A 22,377-nucleotide genomic window follows, 5' to 3' on the forward strand; every position below is an offset into this window, starting at 1 on the left:
TTTCATACTATATGCAATAGGTCTACTGTATTTGTTGTATGGCATGATTGTAAGGTGTACATGTCTAGCGGGCAGATGTCATGTGACCTTGACCTCATTTTCATGGTTCAGTGGTTATAGTTAAATTTTTGTGTTTTGGTCTGTTTTTTTCATACTATATGCAATAGGTCTACTATATTTGTTGTATGGAATGATTGTAAGGTGTACATGTCTAGCGGGCAGATTTCATGTGACCTTGACCTCATTTTCATGGTTCAGTGGTCAAAGTTAAGTTTTTGAGTTTTGGTCTATTTATCTAATACTATATGCCATAGGTCAACTATATTTTGTGTATGGAAATATTTTATGATCTTTATGTCAGTAGCACAGGTTTCTTTTGACCATGACCTCATTTTCACGGTTCATTGCACAGTGTTAATTTTTTGTGTTTTGGTCTATTTTTCTTAAACTATAAGTAATAGGTCAACTATATATGTTGTATAGAAGGATTGTTAGCTGTACATGTCTGCCTGGCATGGTTCATCTGACCTTGACCTCATTTTCATGGTTCATTGGTCTGTGTTTAGTTATCTTGGTTAATGTTAAGTTTATGAGACAGTTGTAATAAAGCTTTATACTTAGGACTATCAACATAATATCAATGATTAGTATAGAAGGCGAGACATTTCAGCGTATGCACTCTTGTCCTACCAAAGGTCAGTAGTTTTTTCTAGGAACTCCGGCTTCCTCCACCAATAAAAACTGGCACTTAAAAGTGGCGTTAAAACACAGAAAAATCAAATCAAATCAAGTCAAAAACTTACCATTGAACAATGAACCATGGAATGAATAAAACCTGCCAGACTGACATGTACATTATAAAATATTTCTATACTCCAAATATAGGTGACCTATTGCATACAGTATAAGAAAAAGAGACCAAAAACACAAAAACAACCTTTAACCACTTAACCATGTAAATTAGGTCAATGTCAGATGACACCTGCCAGTTGGACATAGACACTTTACACTCATTCTGTACACCAAAAATAGCAGACCTATTGCTTATAGTATCTGAGATATGCACTTTCCCACATAAGCTTAAACTTGTTCACTGATCCATGAAATGGGGTCCAGCTCCGTTGGTAAAAATGAATTTCATAGTGTAATAACCTTTTGGGTAGTGAAATATGATAAGAGAATTTATGAAAAATATATCAGCTATCAACCAATAAAAATCATGGAAAATAAGATGAAGTGTAATTATAAAATCAATACAATATAAGCTAGATCAAGAGTGGTAAATGAAAACCATGATATTTTCCATTTAAGTTCTCTTATAACCTTAATCCACAGTGACCTTGAAGATGAGTACCACACAGTTCTTTTCTAATTATCCTTATACAACTTATAGCATGTGAAATATACCCACATGTCCAGTTATAAGAGGATTAATCTGTAAATCATACTATTTATATCTAATTCTTGTAGTACTTACTGTCAGTGTGATGATTTTATCAAATAGCATTGCAGGAGCCATGTGAAAGTCAAATACAAAATACTGCAATTATAAAAGAAGTACATTTATAAATAGTCAAAGGCATTAAAAACATTTACTTCAAACATATGCTTTTTTAAAAGAAGACCTTCACTAAGTTCACTTTGTAAGTTTGCTTGTCACTTTAATTATTATAGATCTATGGTGATATATTTTATGGCTTTGTCTAGTTTATTTCATTATCAAATATCTTTAAAATATTTTTATCAAAGTACATATGTGGGAGGCAAATATGAAATGTTAACCCTGGTAACACTCTCAAAGAAGATTTTTTCAATTCAACTACAATTCACCAAATCTTAGGACAACAATCCTTGTGTATTGTTTCAGAGCTTGCTCATTATTGAAGGTAGTATGATAACTTTAAAATGTTAAGTGTTGTTAGAACTCTGTCAAACAGATATTTAACCTGAAAGTGTTGTTACAAACTAAAGTTTCCTATTTTACAGTCTTTTCTGTTTCAGGTTTTTTTTATTTATCATTTGTCATATATTTTCCTGGATATAGGACTGGATATAAATTTGCAATGAAACTTAATCTGCATTGTTTGTAAAAGAGAAGCAAAGGATACCAAAGGGACATTCAAACTCTAAAGTCCAATATAAGCTGACATACCATGGCTTAAAAGGAAAGGAAATTTAACAAATGTCTTGAATTCTGTGCTTTATCTGAATTGTGTAAATCAGTTATAAGAAAAATTTATTTTAGTTATCAAAATGCCTTACTGAGCAAGGGAGACAATCTATTCTTACCTCGTTGTAATAAGGACAGTTTGTAGATTCTTTGACACTTGTGTATTTTTTCTCATTTCCTACTTGTACACACACGACAGGATCCATATTTACACCAGCTAACTGCCGGGCTTCTATAACTGTCACACAGATCTAAAATACAGTGTTAGCAATTTGTTGAAACACCCTTTAATAAGAGTTACTAGAACCATAATCAACCTTTAAAATTTCACATTTGATTGAAGATGAACAGTCAATCAAAAACTCTATTCAGGACAAGAAAATCTTAGCAAGATATGATCTCATTCTGTTTTGTTTTACACTTTTTGAGCAGGAATTTTATCCTGTTATCTCAATATTCAATGGTTACAGTATCACAGACCCAAAAAAACATCTAAACACATAAATAGGACTCCAACAGAGATAACAACCAACTTTCATGTTTTTGTTCGACTTTGCCTGGAAATACACCCAAAATATTAAAGAAGAATACTTAAATAAGGCCATACAGACTTTGGTATGTAACCAGGGATGTCTTTGTCATAATTTAATTTATAAATTAGGATTACAAGATAAATCCTTTTTTAAGCATTGTTCATGATGATCTTTAGAAACTTTATTATACTTGTTGACCTTTAGACAATTTATATTTAGCTGGAAATGTTGATCTAATAAAGGATTCTGAGAGCAAGCAAGAGTCAAAATATGCAATCTTGAGTAGCAACTTCCAAGTATTCTAAAATAGCAAATATGAGATCATTCACCATTGGAAATATATACCTGAAAGTCCTGAGCTTTTAAAGATGGGGGTTCAATATTAGGTGATTTCCCTCTGTTTCTGCAATTAAAAAAAATAATGTTATTATATTCTGAACCTAGATTAGTTTATCATAACATTCAGTATATCTTTTTTTAACATTTGATGCAATTATGGTAATTCACAATTCATGTACATGGATTGAGCACTGTAGAAGCAGCTAAATTTATCTTTCTTCAAGATCTTCTTTTTAAAATGTCTGTAAATTAAGAGAGTATGGTACATGTTCCATTATAGGACTATCCTGTTTATCAATTATTGGGGACTTTTCCAGAATTTTTTTTGTGTAAGACAAACATTTGATGTCTTTTTTTGTTGTGTTTTCTAAATTCCAACCCAATATACAAATACATAAAGTTTTATTGTCAAACCTGCTTGAGAATGATGAGACCACTAAGAGACTGCCTATATAAAGCAACCACATGTATGATAAGACCACTTATTTTAGGTCCATCTTTGGGTATTTCATATAATATTACCTTCTCTGTGTTATTGGTGTTGTGATTGTTGATGCACGACCATCACTTGCATTGTCATCATCCATGTCTGACCTTCGACCCAGTAATGATGCCATTTCTGCTGCTTTAGCATCCAAACTGGTGTCTGAAATATGTAAGAACAGATAACTGAAAGTTTATGATAGACTTAATCCTTTATAAAATCATTTTGTTCAGTGAACCTAACATGCTTTTACGTCAGGCAGACATTATTATAACAAGCTTATTTAAAAAAAAAAAATACACTTACAGACATTCATATGATAACTTATTCTCATTGGTCAATATAAAAAATAAGATGAGGTATGATTGCCAATGAGACAACTCTCCACAAGAGACCAAAATGACACAGTAATTAACAACTATAGGTCACCGTACTGCCTTCAACAATGAGCGAAGCCCATACCACATAGTCAGCTATAAAAGGCCCCGAAATGACAATATAAAACAATTCAAATGAGAAAATTCGTAAGGGTTCCACAGAACCCAGTGTCTCGCCTACTTTTTCTGTTAATCCCAGACTCAGCAAAAATGAGGAAAAACATCAATAAAAATTTCCCTCTCAATACTGTCTTTTGATTGAAAGAAGCTTCCAAGTTTGGTAAAAAATCCAGGATAGTTTATGAATCTAATAATGTTTTATAAACTTTAACTGCAGACTGTATGTAATGTTAACTGGAAGAAAAACTAAGTCCATTTATAAGTAAAATACGGAAAAAGTGAATTTTTTTTCACAAAATTTACTTTTGAATAATATCTTATGATCAGAAACAAGCTTTTGTCTAAGTTTGGTAGAAATCCAGGATAGTTTTAGAACATTATAAAAATTTTAAAAACTTAAACCACAGAGTGAATGTTTTGTTTCTGGCAAAAAAACTAAGTCCATTTATAAGTAAAATACGGAAAAGTGGAAATTTATTTTTACAAAGTTTTCTTCTTGACACTATCTTATGATCATAAACAAGCTTCTGTCCAAGTTTGGTACAAATCAAGGATAGTTTATGAAAGTTATTAAAATTTTAAAAACTTTAACCACAGAGTGAATGTAATGTTTCCTCGCAGAAAAACTAAGTCCATTTATAAGTAAAATACGGAAAAAATGGAATTTTATTTTTACAAAATTTACTTCTGGATACTTTCTTATGATCATAAACAAGCTTCTGTCTTTGTTTGGTAGAAATTCAGTATAGTTTAAGAAAGTTATTAAAATTTCAAAAACTTTAACCACAGAGTGAATATTTGTGGACGCCGCCGGCGATGACGGAATGTAGGATCGCTTAGTCTCGCTTTTTCGTCTTAAGTCGAAGGCTCGACAAAAACTAACAGCCTTATTTGTTTTCAATTTTGTAAAGATCTATTATAAGTTGAAAGGTTTTCAAATAATTTCAACTCAGGTTAATCAGGGGGTTCATGTTATTTTTAGAAACCAAATATTTGTGTATATAGTCTTTGTCTCAATACCAGAAGAACAGTTAGAAAATTGGTTAATGAATGATAAATACCTTCCAGTTCAGGTTCAGGTTCCAGTAAAGATATTTTATCATCTAAGACTCCAGAAGGTCGTCTGTTCACAGTCATCATCATCTGTACTGCTGACTTAAACACTTTCGAACTAAAAAAGAACACCATTCAAATATGGAAAAAAGCTAGATTTATAATCAGTCATCTAACAACTATGATTGAAGAAGTAAGAAAAGCCTACAAATAAGATTAAAACTGCAAAATTGTTAATTGTGTTTCTTTTTGCCCAACCTACCCTAACCATCATATATAAGCTTGTTTTTAAGGTAAAGGTCATATGACATATGTCAGGCAGACATACTTCCTGCAACAAATCTACATATACAATTTATCAACTTATCATGTATTGTCACTTGGGAACAGACTTCAATCTGAAAAGTCATCCTGATCACTGTTGCTGGAAATTAAGGTCAAACCAATATGTATCACTGACCAGTGTTTGGTCATTTATTTGAAGTCTTGCTTGAAGATGTCACAATGTATTGTTGTGTTGATGTCTCATTGAAGATTAGTCAAAATCTCAAATTATTCATACTTAAAATTCCCTAAATGAACACTTTAAAAACACTAAGTAAAGAAGAATATGAATTTCAATAATGGAAAAAATAAAGTAATTTTTATTGGCAATTACTGTATTCAAATAGAACAAAACATTTGTTTTAAAGAAGATCCTTTCAATACTTTCTGACAAATTCAAGCTTTTTGTTTTAGACGCAGCATAATAAACATTGCCAAGTAGTAAAACAAATTGATCTATAAAGACAGATTGACTTTAGCACTTTTTACACATTGCAGCCAGTAAATGAAGATAAATGGTTTTAAAACAATGCTTATTTTAGCTTAAATTGATCAAGAAGTCTCTAATTAAACCATGAAATATTACCCATAGGAACTGTTTTTAAATAAATCTAATTAAAACTGCAATAATTTTCTTTTTTAGATTTAATATGTCACATGGGAAAGTCTATACTAAAAATTTACAATATATATTAAATCTTTTTAATACATTTTTTGTGCCAGTCCCAAATTAGGTCGGTCAGTGTCTGCCTTATTGGATTTTTGTTTTAGCATGTAGCAGGCCTTAGGTTTTCTCTTTTGAGTTGACTATATGATGTGGGTTCTGGTCATTGTTGAAGGCTGTACAATGCCCAATGGATCTGTGGGTTCTGGTCATTGTTGAAGGCTGTACAGTGCCCAATGGATCTGTAGTCTCTGGTTGATAGTTGTCTCATTGACAATCAGATCATATCTACTTATCTTTATATTCAATCATTTACATTCCATACTTCATTTATCGCCTGCAAATCGTTTTCTGGAGATCACTTTCAAGAAATTTAATAACATGGCACAACATTTACTATGCTTACAGGTACCAAGAACAGGCTTAAATGACTGTATTTGTTTATATTAAAAATATGTGATCTTTAACACAAATATCTATCATGAGATATAAAGAACAAATATCTAATCTTTTACCTAGGATGCTGTAATAGCATACCAACTAAATGTAAAATTTGATTTCACCGGTGAGTATTTCTTAACTGAAAGACATTTTCTTTGAACAAACCTTAAACAAAAAAGACCCACATCAATATATGGAACAGAGTACCATAATATTATATGAGGAACTGAAATCAAAAGAAACCAACAATTAAGAAAACAAATGAATTTTGTGAATTTCTTCAAACAAATAGAAACCAATATAAAGTTTTGAAAATAACCTCCCCTAAAAATATTTGAGTTTTATCAAACTAATGGATAGCCCTTTGGGTCTTAGATAAAAAAAAATTGTATTGATTTAAAAAAAAGCTAGATGAATTACTTTTCATTTATGTGTAGATAGAAACTTTATTGGTAATGAATTTGTCAGGTTTCATGTAAACTATATATTGCCTATCCCAAGTCAGGAGCCTCTGGCCTTTGTTAGTCTTGTATTATTTTAACTTTCAGTTTCTTGTGTACAATTTAGAGTTTAGTATGGCGTTCATTATCACTGAACCAGTATATATTTGTTTAGGGGCCAGCTGAAGGACGCCTCAGGGTGCGGGAATTTCTTGTTGCATTGAAGACCTGTTGGTGACCTTCTGCTGTTGTCTGCTCTATGGTCGATTTGTTGTCTCTTTGGCACATTCCCCATTTCCATTCTCAATTTTATGTTACAATGTATCTGTTTTTTAAAGTTATTTGGAAGGTAATTATATTAGATTATACCTTGTACTTAGTAAAGGACTCACTGCCAAATTTGAGATGAAGAACAGGAATAAAAGTGCTGATTTTTGTTTGTTTTGGAAAGTGTGAAGTGATTTTGTGTCATGATTTCATACATGGCATTTGTTAGTCTTTTATTGTTTTAAAAATTTTAGTTTATCTGTATGTTTAGGAGTTTAGGGTGACATCAAGTTTCACTGAACTAGTACACATTTGTATTTAGGGACCAGCTGAAGCACGCCTCTGGATGCTGGATTTTCTTGTATGTTGAATATAAAAAAGAAGATGTGGTATGATTGCCAATGAGACAACTGTTCTTAAGAGACCAAAATTAACAACTATAGGTCACCGTATGGCCTTCAGCAATGAGCAAAACCCATACCACATAGTCAGCTATAAAAGGCCCTGAAATGACAATGTAAAACAATTCAAACGAGAAAACTAACAGCCTAATTTGTATAAAAAAATGAACGAAAAACAAATACAGTATGTAACACATAAACAAGGACAACCACTGAATTACAGGATCCTGACTTGTGACAGGCACATACATACACAATGTGGCGGGGTTAAACATGTTAACTGGATCCCAGCTCTCTCCCTAACCTGGGACAGTGGTATAACAGTACAATATGAAACCCATTGGTAGCCTTGGGCTGTTTTCTCCTGTTTGGTTGGGTTGTTGTCTCTTTAACACATTCCCCATTTCCGTTCTCAATTTTACCATACCCTTTCTTTCACATTAATGACCCAATTATCTTTCTCCAGAAAAGAGATAATATCACCAGAGTAAGGAGAAAGTAGTTACAAAATGTTTCCTTTTAAAAATGAAATTGATAATTATCATACTGCACTCTTCACACAAATTGATGGTTTGGTAGAGAAAATAACAAACATAAATATCCCTTTTCTAAAAAAACAAGGAAAAATACTTAAAAAATGACAGATAGTCAAATTACCATATAGCAATTAATGTAACGATTTCAAAGTGACAAAACTCCTCTAAAGACACATCAATAATGTCAGGTTATATAATTTAAAGCAAAAAATCAATAGTTTTCAAATGTTATAAAAGAAAAATAGTTAAAATTCGGTTAATTATTCTCAGAATAAGAATGAATGTCTTTCTAAAGATTATTGAAGTCTGTGTTATGTAATACACAAGTTATCAAAGCTCAATTTTCTCTCCTGAATGATATTTATATATTTTTGATGTATAGTTTCTAACACAAGGGCATGTGTTGCTGTAAATGGCTTCAATGGCATCATAATATTCATAATGGCACATGCTGGATTCTTTAATTTCAGAAAGACGTGAAAAGGGTACAAAGTATCTAAACCCTGTCTCAAAATTAGTTCAAAAACTAATTTGGTATGTAGTTGAAATGACCTGCTAGCAATCTTATGTAATAAAAGTGCAACAGAAATTAAGTCCAGACATAGAGATGCAGCATCATGTGCAAGATTGGAGTCTAATTATAATGTAGTCTAGGAGACATGATATTACTGTAAATTACTTTGTGAATTTAAATGTTCCTGCTTTTTCCAGAAAATATCAAATGTTTGTTGATCAGGCTATTTGCACCACAGAAACAATGATATCAGCATTTCTAGACTACTGAAATACATGACTTTGATTATCCATCAAATGTATAAAAACTTGTACCCAATGGTACAATTAAAAGTACTTTCATATTACAGAATCGTGCAGTAATTCTTTTTATCATATACTTAGACTAAATAACATATGATTTTTACTGTATAATAATAACATTAAATTAACGTAAACTCCATATTTTACGAATTGGTGCTTAGCGGGCTGATATGAAAAGTTTATCACATGCTTCGATTGTTATCACATGCCTTTCCGTAACGTTATCACATGGCATTCCGGTGATACTCGGTAAATTCCGGAAAATACACCTCAATGCTATGTTTTCAGTGAAAAACATTACAAAGTAGTGTACAAAACAACTATTTGAATACTGGAAAGTAAATTGTGTAAAATAATAAAAATGAATTAAAAAAAAATATATTAAATAAATGCATTTTTTAAGTTTTTCTGAAACATGATTTAGAAAGTTACTTTAAAAAAGTTGACTTTTCCAAACAAGGTTCATTATGTATATTGTTGAATTATTATTTTTTTGTCGATTCGTCCATATTAAAATGTGTTTTTTTTTTCTTTGTTGAGGCATTTCATATTGAATGTATCTAATTTTGGTGAACTTTTTACTCTTTCAACTTCTTTTCAGGAACCACGTAAAAGGATCAATATATGAATCTGTTATTTTTCTCTACTGTTGAAGCATATGATAAAAAGATCATAACATGTCATTTTTCATATCGCATGTATTATCAGCCCTCGGTCAATATCAGCCCTCGAGCCATGCGGCTCTTGAGCCAGTGATATTGAACCTAGGGCTGATAATACATGCGATATGAAAAATGACATGTAATAATCTGATATTATATCTGATGATGCTGTTGAAATAATATTTAATGAAAAAACATAAGGAACCAATGAAACTAATAATGAGAGCTATTCATATGAAATATTACATTATCAGCAAATCCAAAATCATACCCAGAGCTTGCTAATTAGCATGGGCACCTATTCAAAGTAGAAATCTGTTAATGATATCTAAGTTGTCATTGTTGATCAAATCTCAACTTGAAGACAAACATGTTTCTATTTCCAGTAGATTTACTTTTGTTGTTCCGTTGCTGTCTCATTGAAATTGAATTTCCAGAATATACAGTCAAATGTTTGCCTATCTTCACAAATAGATTTTTTGTCCTAAATATAATGCTAAAAGGAATCATAAATAATCTTACTGTCTTGGAGATCTGCCTCCACCCTTGGAAGAAGCCAGACTCAACTTTGACCCCCTAATGGAGGACTTAGTTGATGCAATAGAAATAGTGTCACTGCCATCACTCTGACGATCTCCACTACGACTTCGTTTGATATTTAAAATGTTCAGTTCATCTTCAGACAATGGCTGCCTTAATTCATCCGTTTTAAGTTTCTCAAAGCCACCTCTTTGCCACATACCAACTGACCCATCTGGTGCATTATATGTAAGTTCAAAGGTCACTGTTGTCTGAAATGCAAAATATCACAAATAAAGTCAGCTGCATAAGTTCAATACTGTCTTGTTTATATGTAACACAACATGAAATAAAACATATGTATTACTTTTCAAGAAAAACATTGAACAAACCTTTGAATGTACCGTACATGGAATTACGAAATATCATATCACTGAGCAAGCTTTATTAACAATATTTTCCCAATCAAATAACATTTTTCAATTCCTTGATAAGTCAGTTCTTGCATTATAAAGTAATGTTCAGTCTTGCATTATTAAATAAAGTTCAGAGTATTGTCATTGTAACTTGGAATAAGTAAATCCATTACAAGATAATCTTAGCAAATGTCAAAGTAAGAAAAAAACGTATATTTTTAATGTATTATTAGGGAATACGAAAAATTGTCTCTCTTAGGCATTGAAAGTAATGATGACATTTACTGACAAACAAGAATGTGTCCCCAGTACACAGATTCCCCACTCGTTCTATCATTTTCTATGTTCAGTGGACCGTGAAATACGGGTCAAAACTCTTATTTGGCATTAAAATTAGAAAGATCATATCATAAGGAACATGTGTACTAAGTTTCAAGTTGATTGGACTTCAACTTCATCAAAAACTTTAACCTGAAGTTAGACGAACGGACGGACTGACGGACAGACGTAGACCAGAAAACATAATTCCCCTCTACTATCGTAAGTGGGGCATAAAAAAAATTTCCTTCTTAATTATACGATCAGAGATTATTGCCTTAATTCAAGTCTGAATTTTTTGTCAGACTGAATAGTTTGTAGTTAAAGGAGTAAAAGATCTTAAATAGGTACAAAGTTTCCTTTGTCAGACTGAATAGTTTGTAGTTATAGGAGTAAAAAATCTTGTATAGGTAAAAAGTTTCGTTTGTCAGACTGAATAGTTTGAAATCTTAAACTGACTAGTTTGTAGTTATAGGAGTAAAAGATCTTAAATAGGTACACAGTTTCCTTTGTCAGACTGACTAGTTTGTAGTTATAGGAGTAAAAGATCTTAAATAGGTACACAGTTTCCTTTGTCAGACTGACTAGTTTGTAGTTATAGGAGTAAAAGATCTTAAATAGGTACAAAGTTTCCTTTGTCAGACTGACTAGTTTGTAGTTATAGGAGTAAAAGATCTTAAATAGGTACAAAGTTTCCTTTGTCAGACTGACTAGTTTGAAGTTATAGGAGTAAAAGATCTTAAATAGGTACACAGTTTCCTTTGTCAGACTGACTAGTTTGTAGTTATAGGAGTAAAAGATCTTAAATAGGTACACAGTTTCCTTTGTCAGACTGACTAGTTTGTAGTTATAGGAGTAAAAGATCTTGTATAGGTACACAGTTTCCTTTGTCAGACTGACTAGTTTGTAGTTATAGGAGTAAAAGATCTTAAATAGGTACAAAGTTTCCTTTGTCAGACTGACTAGTTTGTAGTTATAGGAGTAAAAGATCTTAAATAGGTACACAGTTTCCTTTGTCAGACTGACTAGTTTGTAGTTATAGGAGTAAAAGATCTTGTATAGGTACACAGTTTCCTTTGTCAGACTGACTAGTTTGTAGTTATAGGAGTAAAAGATCTTAAATAGGTACACAGTTTCCTTTGTCAGACTGACTAGTTTGTAGTTATAGGAGTAAAAGATCTTGTATAGGTACACAGTTTCCTTTGTGAGACTGAATAGTTTGTAGTTATAGGAGTAAAAGATCTTAAATAGGTACACAGTTTCCTTTGTCAGACTGACTAGTTTGTAGTTATAGGAGTAAAAGATTTTAAATAGGTACAAAGTTTCCTTTGTTAGACTGAATAGTTTGTAGTTATAGGAGTAAAAGATTTTAAATAGGTACAAAGTTTCCTTTGTTAGACTGAATAGTTTGTAGTTATAGGAGTAAAAGATCTTAAATAGGTACACAGTTTCCTTTGTCAGACTGAATAGTTTGTAGTTATAGGAGTAAAAGATCTTAAATAGGTACACAGTTTCCTTTGTCAGACTGAATAGTTTGTAGTTATAGGAGTAAAAGATCTTAAATAGGTACAAAGTTTCCTTTGTCAGACTGAATAGTTTGTAGTTATAGGAGTAAAAGATCTTAAATAGGTACACAGTTTCCTTTGTCAGACTGAATAGTTTGTAGTTATAGGAGTAAAAGATCTTAAATAGGTACACAGTTTCCTTTGTCAGACTGAATAGTTTGTAGTTATAGGAGTAAAAGATCTTAAATAGGTACACAGTTTCCTTTGTCAGACTGAATAGTTTGTAGTTATAGGAGTAAAAGATCTTAAATAGGTACACAGTTTCCTTTGTCAGACTGAATAGTTTGTAGTTATAGGAGTAAAAGATCTTAAATAGGTACACAGTTTCCTTTGTCAGACTGAATAGTTTGTAGTTATAGGAGTAAAAGATCTTAAATAGGTACACAGTTTCCTTTGTCAGACTGAATAGTTTGTAGTTATAGGAGTAAAAGATCTTAAATAGGTACACAGTTTCCTTTGTCAGACTGAATAGTTTGTAGTTATAGGAGTAAAAGATCTTAAATAGGTACACAGTTTCCTTTGTCAGACTGAATAGTTTGTAGTTATAGGAGTAAAAGATCTTAAATAGGTACACAGTTTCCTTTGTCAGACTGAATAGTTTGTAGTTATAGGAGTAAAAGATCTTAAATAGGTACAAAGTTTCCTTTGTCAGACTGACTAGTTTGTAGTTATAGGAGTAAAAGATCTTAAATAGGTACACAGTTTCCTTTGTCAGACTGACTAGTTTGTAGTTATAGGAGTAAAAGATCTTAAATAGGTACACAGTTTCCTTTGTCAGACTGAATAGTTTGTAGTTATAGGAGTAAAAGATCTTAAATAGGTACACAGTTTCCTTTGTCAGACTGAATAGTTTGTAGTTATAGGAGTAAAAGATCTTAAATAGGTACACAGTTTCCTTTGTCAGACTGAATAGTTTGTAGTTATAGGAGTAAAAGATCTTAAATAGGTACACAGTTTCCTTTGTCAGACTGAATAGTTTGTAGTTATAGGAGTAAAAGATCTTAAATAGGTACACAGTTTCCTTTGTCAGACTGAATAGTTTGTAGTTATAGGAGTAAAAGATCTTAAATAGGTACACAGTTTCCTTTGTCAGACTGAATAGTTTGTAGTTATAGGAGTAAAAGATCTTAAATAGGTACACAGTTTCCTTTGTCAGACTGACTAGTTTGTAGTTATAGGAGTAAAAGATCTTAAATAGGTACACAGTTTCCTTTGTTAGACTGAATAGTTTGTAGTTATAGGAGTAAAAGATCTTAAATAGGTACACAGTTTCCTTTGTCAGACTGACTAGTTTGTAGTTATAGGAGTAAAAGATCTTAAATAGGTACACAGTTTCCTTTGTCAGACTGAATAGTTTGTAGTTATAGGAGTAAAAGATCTTAAATAGGTACACAGTTTCCTTTGTCAGACTGAATAGTTTGTAGTTATAGGAGTAAAAGATCTTAAATAGGTACAAAGTTTCCTTTGTCAGACTGAATAGTTTGTAGTTATAGGAGTAAAAGATCTTAAATAGGTACAAAGTTTCCTTTGTTAGACTGAATAGTTTGTAGTTATAGGAGTAAAAGATCTTAAATAGGTACACAGTTTCCTTTGTCAGACTGAATAGTTTGTAGTTATAGGAGTAAAAGATCTTAAATAGGTACAAAGTTTCCTTTGTGAGACTGAATAGTTTGTAGTTATAGGAGTAAAAGATCTTAAATAGGTACACAGTTTCCTTTGTCAGACTGACTAGTTTGTAGTTATAGGAGTAAAAGATCTTAAATAGGTACAAAGTTTCCTTTGTGAGACTGAATAGTTTGTAGTTATAGGAGTAAAAGATCTTAAATAGGTACACAGTTTCCTTTGTCAGACTGAATAGTTTGTAGTTATAGGAGTAAAAGATTTTAAATAGGTACAAAGTTTCCTTTGTCAGACTGACTAGTTTGTAGTTATAGGAGTAAAAGATTTTAAATAGGTACAAAGTTTCCTTTGTCAGACTGACTAGTTTGTAGTTATAGGAGTAAAAGATCTTAAATAGGTACACAGTTTCCTTTGTCAGACTGACTAGTTTGAAGTTATAGGAGTAAAAGATCTTGTATAGGTACACAGTTTCCTTTGTCAGACTGACTAGTTTGAAGTTATAGGAGTAAAAGATCTTGTATAGGTACAAAGTTTCCTTTGTCAGACTGAATAGTTTGTAGTTATAGGAGTAAAAGATCTTAAATAGGTACACAGTTTCCTTTGTCAGACTGACTAGTTTGAAGTTATAGGAGTAAAAGATCTTGTATAGGTACACAGTTTCCTTTGTCAGACTGACTAGTTTGTAGTTATAGGAGTAAAAGATCTTAAATAAGTACACAGTTTCCTTTGTCAGACTGACTAGTTTGTAGTTATAGGAGTAAAAGATCTTAAATAGGTACAAAGTTTCCTTTGTCAGACTGACTAGTTTGTAGTTATAGGAGTAAAAGATCTTAAATAGGTACAAAGTTTCCTTTGTTAGACTGAATAGTTTGTAGTTATAGGAGTAAAAGATTTTAAATAGGTACAAAGTTTCCTTTGTCAGACTGACTAGTTTGTAGTTATAGGAGTAAAAGATCTTAAATAGGTACAAAGTTTCCTTTGTCAGACTGACTAGTTTGTAGTTATAGGAGTAAAAGATTTTAAATAGGTACAAAGTTTCCTTTGTCAGACTGACTAGTTTGTAGTTATAGGAGTAAAAGATCTTAAATAGGTACACAGTTTCCTTTGTCAGACTGACTAGTTTGTAGTTATAGGAGTAAAAGATCTTAAATAGGTACAAAGTTTCCTTTGTCAGACTGAATAGTTTGTAGTTATAGGAGTAAAAGATCTTAAATAGGTACAAAGTTTCCTTTGTCAGACTGACTAGTTTGTAGTTATAGGAGTAAAAGATCTTAAATAGGTACAAAGTTTCCTTTGTCAGACTGACTAGTTTGTAGTTATAGGAGTAAAAGATCTTAAATAGGTACAAAGTTTCCTTTGTTAGACTGAATAGTTTGTAGTTATAGGAGTAAAAGATCTTAACCCTCTTGCTGCCGACTGTTTTTCAAGGTTGCATTTCATATGCCGGAAAATACGACAGCTCAACGTCTGTGACGTAACATGCCAAACAACAACGTCATTCGATATATGACGTCACAACAAAATGACCACTACATTTGGGACCAATTGGAGAAAAACATAACCCTGTTTATTCTTCCGTATTTTAATTGAAAGAGATACAGCATTGATAAGAAGCTTGCATAAATTTATCCATGGACATATGTGTCCCTCCAGCACTGCCGGTTTGGACATATGTGTCCCTCCGGCAGCAAGAGGGTTTAAGTACACAGTTTCCTTTATCTACTTTCCTTCTTCTCTCAATATCTGTATCCATATATAAATATAAAATATCCACCTAAATTCAATTATTCTAAGTTAAACTTGTATCTTTGATTTAACAAAAACTGACAAAATTCAAAGAAAACAGAATACAAAACTGAAATAATTTACGCTTTTATCTTATTTTCTTGAACGCCAATTAGTTAAGGTCTTTCCCCTATGTGAGGAAAGACCTTATTTCAGGTCTTTCCCTTTATTGAGGAAAGACCTTATTGTTTTTCTAATGTTTTTTTTTCTTTTTCTTTTTTCAAGGTCTTTCCTCTACGCCAGGAAAGACCTTATTGTTTTTCTCATTTTTTTTTTTCTTTTTTTTTTTTTTACTTCCATCATTTATTTGACATGGCCCCCCTCATAAAGATATCATGACCTTCATCTGGACAATAGGTAGATCTCATCATGATGTATTACCATATGAGGCTGCGTAAGATTTCATCATCCATTTGAGAGTACAAAGATAAACTTTGGAATTGTCCCTATTTTTTTCTACAATGATGTGCTTCAACTGCAGATCATTTATCATTTAACAGATTTGAGATATCTACCGGTATTGTCGTTTTAGAGATAATGCAGTTTGAAGTTTTGCAAGCAGGGGCATGTATTTCTGATTCAACAACAGCTTACCACTTAAAATGTTTTAGAAATTGAAGAGGTTAAAATAGTTATAAGTTTGACCAAATACCAAAAACATTTCATGGAAAAAAACACCAAAAAATCAATTTGAAATTTTCAAGTTTTGCATTGACTTTGTAAGTTTCATAACTTCTATTTATATAGTTGATATTGCATCATTATTGGCACATTGACAAATGGGGTCATCTAATATATCAAATTGAAGGTCTTAATAAACTCTACTTAATTAAAAATGTTTTACCCCTTTTTCATCCCAGGGGGAAGGGTGGGGTCATTTAGTGCAAAAATTCAAATTTCTCAGATGGTAAGGTTGTCGCATATCAAATGAAAGAACATAAAGCTTACATTTCAAATTTCAAATTGACATCCCCAAAAAATTGGTTGAGTGGGGTCATTAAGGGCAAAAAAATAAATTTTCTTTTAAGATAAGGTTGTTGTATATGAAATGAAAGGTCATGATGTGTACATTTGAAATATCGAATTCCTGACCTCCAAAAATTAGTTGGATGGGGTTATTAAGTGCAGAAATCTATATTTCTTTGTTGTTGCATATTAAATGAAGGATCATTAAGTCTTTGTTACATATATCATACTTCTGATCTCAAAAATGTAGGCGGATGAGGTCATTTAATGTAAAAAGCGAAAAGTTTCAGAAGGTATGCCTGTCGAATATCAAACAAAAGGTCGTACAAGGTACATTACAAAAACATCACTTTTACTGGAAAGACCTTTCAATTGTTTTACAAACAATTGAGATACCAGTTAGTTATGTAATTATGTTGGCCTCTATAGAATAGCATAGATTTAAAGGACAAAGGACACACATACAAGTGGACCTTCAAGCTTGAACATATTACTCAAACATTCAACCATAATGAATCTGGATATACAATTTAACCTTTCATGAAAGAAATAAAACATTACTCGAGTCTGTTTAAACACAAATAAACTGTCAAGTCCCAAGGGTGAGTTTAAACTATATGAATGTATCACAGAAAGTTTATTTCTGCCAATAAAATACAGATTGACATTCTGCAGAGTTGAATTAGAGCTAAATACTAATTATTTTGAAATATGGAGTTTTCATGGAAAACGTGTCAATTTCAATAACATTATAACTGACGGAAATAAACTATAAATCAAGTAGTTCTGAAAATAAAACCTTGACACAAAGTTTTTTTTTTTGTATTACTTTTTCAAGGAAATAATTTATTGAAATAAATCACTCATAAAGACACAAGTTTTCAAATCATAAATGATTAATTTTAAAATTCCACGAAGCCTAAAATAAGTGTCAAAATGCAATACAATGTCATTTCCAATACTTTATAATTGTAGTCAGTGTTAAAAAATGTCCTTTTTATAACTTTTTAAAAATCTTTTATACTCATAAGAAATTACTCCCATACTGTCAAGTGTAAAATTACTCCCATACTGTTAAGTGTGAAATTACTCCCATACTGTTAAGTGTGAAATTACTCCCATACTGTCAAGTGTGAAATTACTCCCATAATGTTAAGTGTGATCTTACTCTCATACTGTTAAGTGTGAAATTACTCCCATACTGTCAAGTGTGAAATTACTCCCATACTGTTAAGTGTGAAATTACTCCCATACTGTCAAGTGAGAAATAACTCCCATAGTGTGAACTTACGTCTTACTCTCATACTGTTAAGTGTGAAATTACTCCCATACTGTCAAGTGTAAAATTACTCCCATACTGTCAAGTGAGAAATAACTTCCATACTGTTAAGTGTGAAATTACTCCAATAATGTTAAGTGTGAAATTACTCTCATACTGTCAAGTGTGAAATTACTCCCATAATGTTAAGTGTGAAATTACTCCCATACTGTTAAGTGTGAAATTACTCCCATACTGTCAAGTGTGAAATTACTCCCATACTGTCAAGTGAGAAATAACTTCCATACTGTTAAGTGTGAAATTACTCCAATAATGTTAAGTGTGAAATTACTCTCATACTGTCAAGTGTGAAATTACTCCCATAATGTTAAGTGTGAAATTACTCCCATACTGTTAAGTGTGAAATTACTCCCATACCGTCAAGTGTGAAATTACTCCCATACTGTTAAGTGTGAAATTACTCCCATACTGTCAAGTGAGAAATAACTCTGATACTGTCAAGTGAGAAATTACTCCCATACTGTCAAGTGTGAAATTACTCCCATACTGTCAAGTGTGAAATTTCTCCCATAATGTTAAGTGTGAAATTACTCCCATACTGTCAAGTGTGAAATTACTCCCATACTGTCAAGTGTGAAATTACTCCCATACTGTCAAGTGTAAAATTACTCCCATACTGTCAAGTGAGAAATTACTTCCATACTGTCAAGTGTAAAACTACTCCATACTGTCAAGTGTGAAATCACTCCCATACTGTCAAGTGCTAAATTACTCCCATACTGTCAAGTGTGAATTACTCTGATTCTGTTAAGTGAGAAATTACTCCCATACTGTCAAGTGTGAAATTACTCTAATACTGTCAAGTGTGAAATTACTCCCATACTGTCTACTGTGGAATTACTCCCATACTGACACGTGTGAAATAACTCCCATAGTGTCAAGTGTGAAAACACTCCCATACTGTTAAGTGTGAAATTACTACCATACTGTCAAGTGTTAAATTTTTACGATACTGCCAAGTGTGAAATCACTCATATACTGCCGAGTGTGAAATAACTCCCATACTGTCAAGTGTATAATTACTCCCATACTGTCAAGTGTGAAATAACTCCCGTACTGTCATGTTAAATTACTCCCATACTGTCATGTTAAATTACTGCCAAACTGTTAAGTGTGAGATTCCTCCCATACTGTCAAGTGTGAAATTGTTTCCATACAGTTGAGTCAAAAATTACTTCTGTACTTCTAAGTGAGAAACTTGTGTTTTATGATAATATCTTATACGTGTATGGCTTTAAGTATAACTTCAAACTAAAGTTTATGTAAACTGAGGCTTCTAGTGTAGGCTTATATTAAGTTTATGTGAAAGGTTTGTAGTGTAGGCTAATATTAAGTTTATGTGAAAGGTTTGTAGTGTAGGCTAATATTAAGTTTATGTGAAAGGTTTCTAGTGTAGGCTAATATTAAGTTTATGTGAAAGGTTTCTAGTGTAGGCTAATATTAAGTTTATGTGAAAGGTTTCTAGTGTAGGCTAATATTAAGTTTATGTTAAAGATTTCTAGTGAAAATCAACACTTTTTATATTTGTGGTGTTAACACACTAAAAATATTTGTGAAAATTTGTCAATATTAATGGATTAATTCTAATGTTTACTTTTATTAAGTACCAGCAAGAAATATGCTTATTAAATACTAGCTTGATAACTACATGGTGTGACTTATTCAAGACAACTTTATCTTGGTTTACTCTAAAAACACAGTATCATTCAAGAAGTGTTTCCCCTGCCTGGATTGCTTAGAATGCAATGAGTCCAGTCATTTTTATCTGAGCTATCTTGGTGTAGGGCATATCAATTTCTGCTTTATATAGTTTTAACATGTGCTATAATTTTAGTACAATGTTTTAGTAAATATCCCAGAAGTAACCAAACATTTCTTATTGATTGATTTATTTACATTTTGAAACAAAACACTTTTAAATAATTTAACAGTTGAACAGTCATAAGAGTAAAAGCTTAAAAAAGGATGTATAGATTAAACATTAGGAAACTTGCCAACATATAAGGTTTGGTCCATTAATGCTGGATGTAAAATTAACAGCTGATTATTGCTTGTATCATAAAAACAAACAATTAATATGTGTCGTTTACAGGGTTATTATCACAAAACATGCAACTGAGGAACAGAAGTTCAGAGATTTCAGTCACTTTTTCTGTGTCCAATCTCAATAAACACAAAGGTCATGTGTGAAATGCAAGAAATCTATTGTCTGCATGAAAATGTCTTCTTATACTGGTGATATCACCTTGTCATAGGTTTTTATCAGGATAAGGGGTCAAAATAGAAAATTGTATTTGCCAGTGTAAAAAAAAGCCAGATGCATATATAACTAGGTTCTGCTAGAATAATCAAAGATATATAACAGTAACATATTATAAATGTTTTATATAAGGGATGGACTGCAAGGTTCTTGCTTCACCAACTTAATTGACTAATTGATTGACAATATTAGTTCTTGACACATAGAATACTACTTTGTTAGCAGGAGACCAATGAGGATTCTACTAATGTGACAAACATTCTACATTATTAATCATACTTCATCAAACATTTACAAACGCTATATAAACTAATTAACGTGTTATATCCAAAATTAGAATGACGTTCAAAAGTTACATTGTTCATAAAGGCGTAATAACATATATGAAAAAAATTGGAAAATTCTAGGTGTATAAATTCAACTGTTTGAATACAAGTTAACTTAGTTTCTGAAAACAATTTGCGTATTTTTCTTCCTTGTCAGCTTTTCTGGCAGTATCGCCCACATAAAAACACTCAACAACTGTTGAAAATGTCACAGCAGTCATTTTGAGTAAATCTAATTGTAACTTAAGAAAATGTGTGTTTCATGGTAATGAGGTCTTGTACTGTTAAATAATTCACATACAACTTGACATACCAATCAAAGAAGCAATACCTTAATGGCATTATTTCGTTAATTTTCAAATCTAATGAAAATGAGAAAATTCAATTACGAAAATTTCAACAATTTCTTAACAGAAAAATACATGTTTAATCAAATCTTAAAATCAGAAATTTTGAATTTCTATATGCTACAAGAAGAAAGGTGTAGATTCAGATGTGAATAAGGCAAATAAATTTGATTAACTGCTGATATTTTTAATCTTGAAACTCCCACTCACAAATATAATAAATGTGTTAACTTTTTAAAAAGTTTTTGGGTAAAGAGTTATAGGGCATCTTTAGTTGCAAAGTTTATTTTTGGGTTTTGCCAGCAAAAGCATTAAGTTAGAATTTTTTTATGGATGCAATAAGAAAATTTTAATAAAACAAAGTAAGTTTTAGATACATAGTCTCAATAGACTAATATACCAATTAACAGGTAACATTTTAGGACATAATTTGTAAATATAAATCAACGTGCTGATTCTATCATTCAGGTATTTCATATCATATCTTTTATCATAAAATATACTATAACCAGATGCTCCGCAGGGCTCAGCTTTATACGACCGCAGAGGTTGAACCCTGAACGGTTAGGGTAAGTATGGACACAACATTCAAGCTGGATTCAGCTCTAAATTTGGATTGTGATTAAATAGTTGACACAGCATAGGTTTCTGACACAGAATGAATGTGGTCTAATAAACTTAAAATTTGTTTTTTGCCTTTGAGCAATTCACTATGCTGTTGAATATTAATCCTCTCAAAAAAATGTTTCAAGAAATTTTCTTTTTATTTATGAAATCTGAAATGAGAAAAATTGAACCCCCCCCCCCCCCCCCCCCACCGCCACCAATTTTTTTTCACATCCCCCTTTCCCTTATTCCAAAACTGATCTCAATTCAAATTAAAAACCAGTTGTTCAGAGAACCATTGATGGTCTTTCCACCAGTACGGATCTTTTTTATATGAAAATATTAAAATTCGGTTTTAAATGTCAATTTTAGCGTCAAATGACAGCTTATTAAACGCTGATTCCAAAAATATATGATTTCTATACAAAAAGATATAAAAAGGGAGATCATTTTTTACTTCCAGTTGAAAAGATGTTACTTCCGGTATGTTTTGATAGTTTAGTTGACTCTGATTCCAAAAATAGATGGTTCTGTATACTTTTACATTAAATTAGTACAAAAAAGGGCTACTTCCGGTTTACAAAAGGTCACTTCCGGTTGGCTTTTTCAAGGTCACTTTGCTTGCAAGCTTTTGCAAAAAGTCCCATGGCTTTATCATGTATACATAAGAGGAAAGAGCAAAG

General features: G+C 31.7%; 1 protein-coding gene across 5 annotated transcripts in view; it reads right to left on the bottom strand.

Moving 5' to 3' along the window:
* The window catches only part of LOC143056797 (otoferlin-like), a 162,855-nt gene that overhangs the window by 85,399 nt on the left and 55,079 nt on the right, over positions 1-22,377 (bottom strand). For all 5 annotated transcript variants that reach the window (XM_076229988.1, XM_076229981.1, XM_076229964.1 and 2 more), the window contains exons 5-10: positions 10,150-10,418; positions 5,085-5,194; positions 3,565-3,688; positions 3,049-3,106; positions 2,290-2,421; positions 1,478-1,540 (exon numbers count right to left, since the gene is read on the bottom strand). In XM_076229988.1, coding sequence (XP_076086103.1) covers positions 1,478-1,540; positions 2,290-2,421; positions 3,049-3,106; positions 3,565-3,688; positions 5,085-5,194; positions 10,150-10,418 — 756 coding nt within the window. The remainder of the gene's footprint in view (positions 1-1,477; positions 1,541-2,289; positions 2,422-3,048; positions 3,107-3,564; positions 3,689-5,084; positions 5,195-10,149; positions 10,419-22,377) is intronic.

The sequence above is a fragment of the Mytilus galloprovincialis genome, chromosome 1 (assembly GCF_965363235.1).
Source record: "Mytilus galloprovincialis chromosome 1, xbMytGall1.hap1.1, whole genome shotgun sequence".
NCBI lineage: Eukaryota > Metazoa > Mollusca > Bivalvia > Mytilida > Mytilidae > Mytilus > Mytilus galloprovincialis.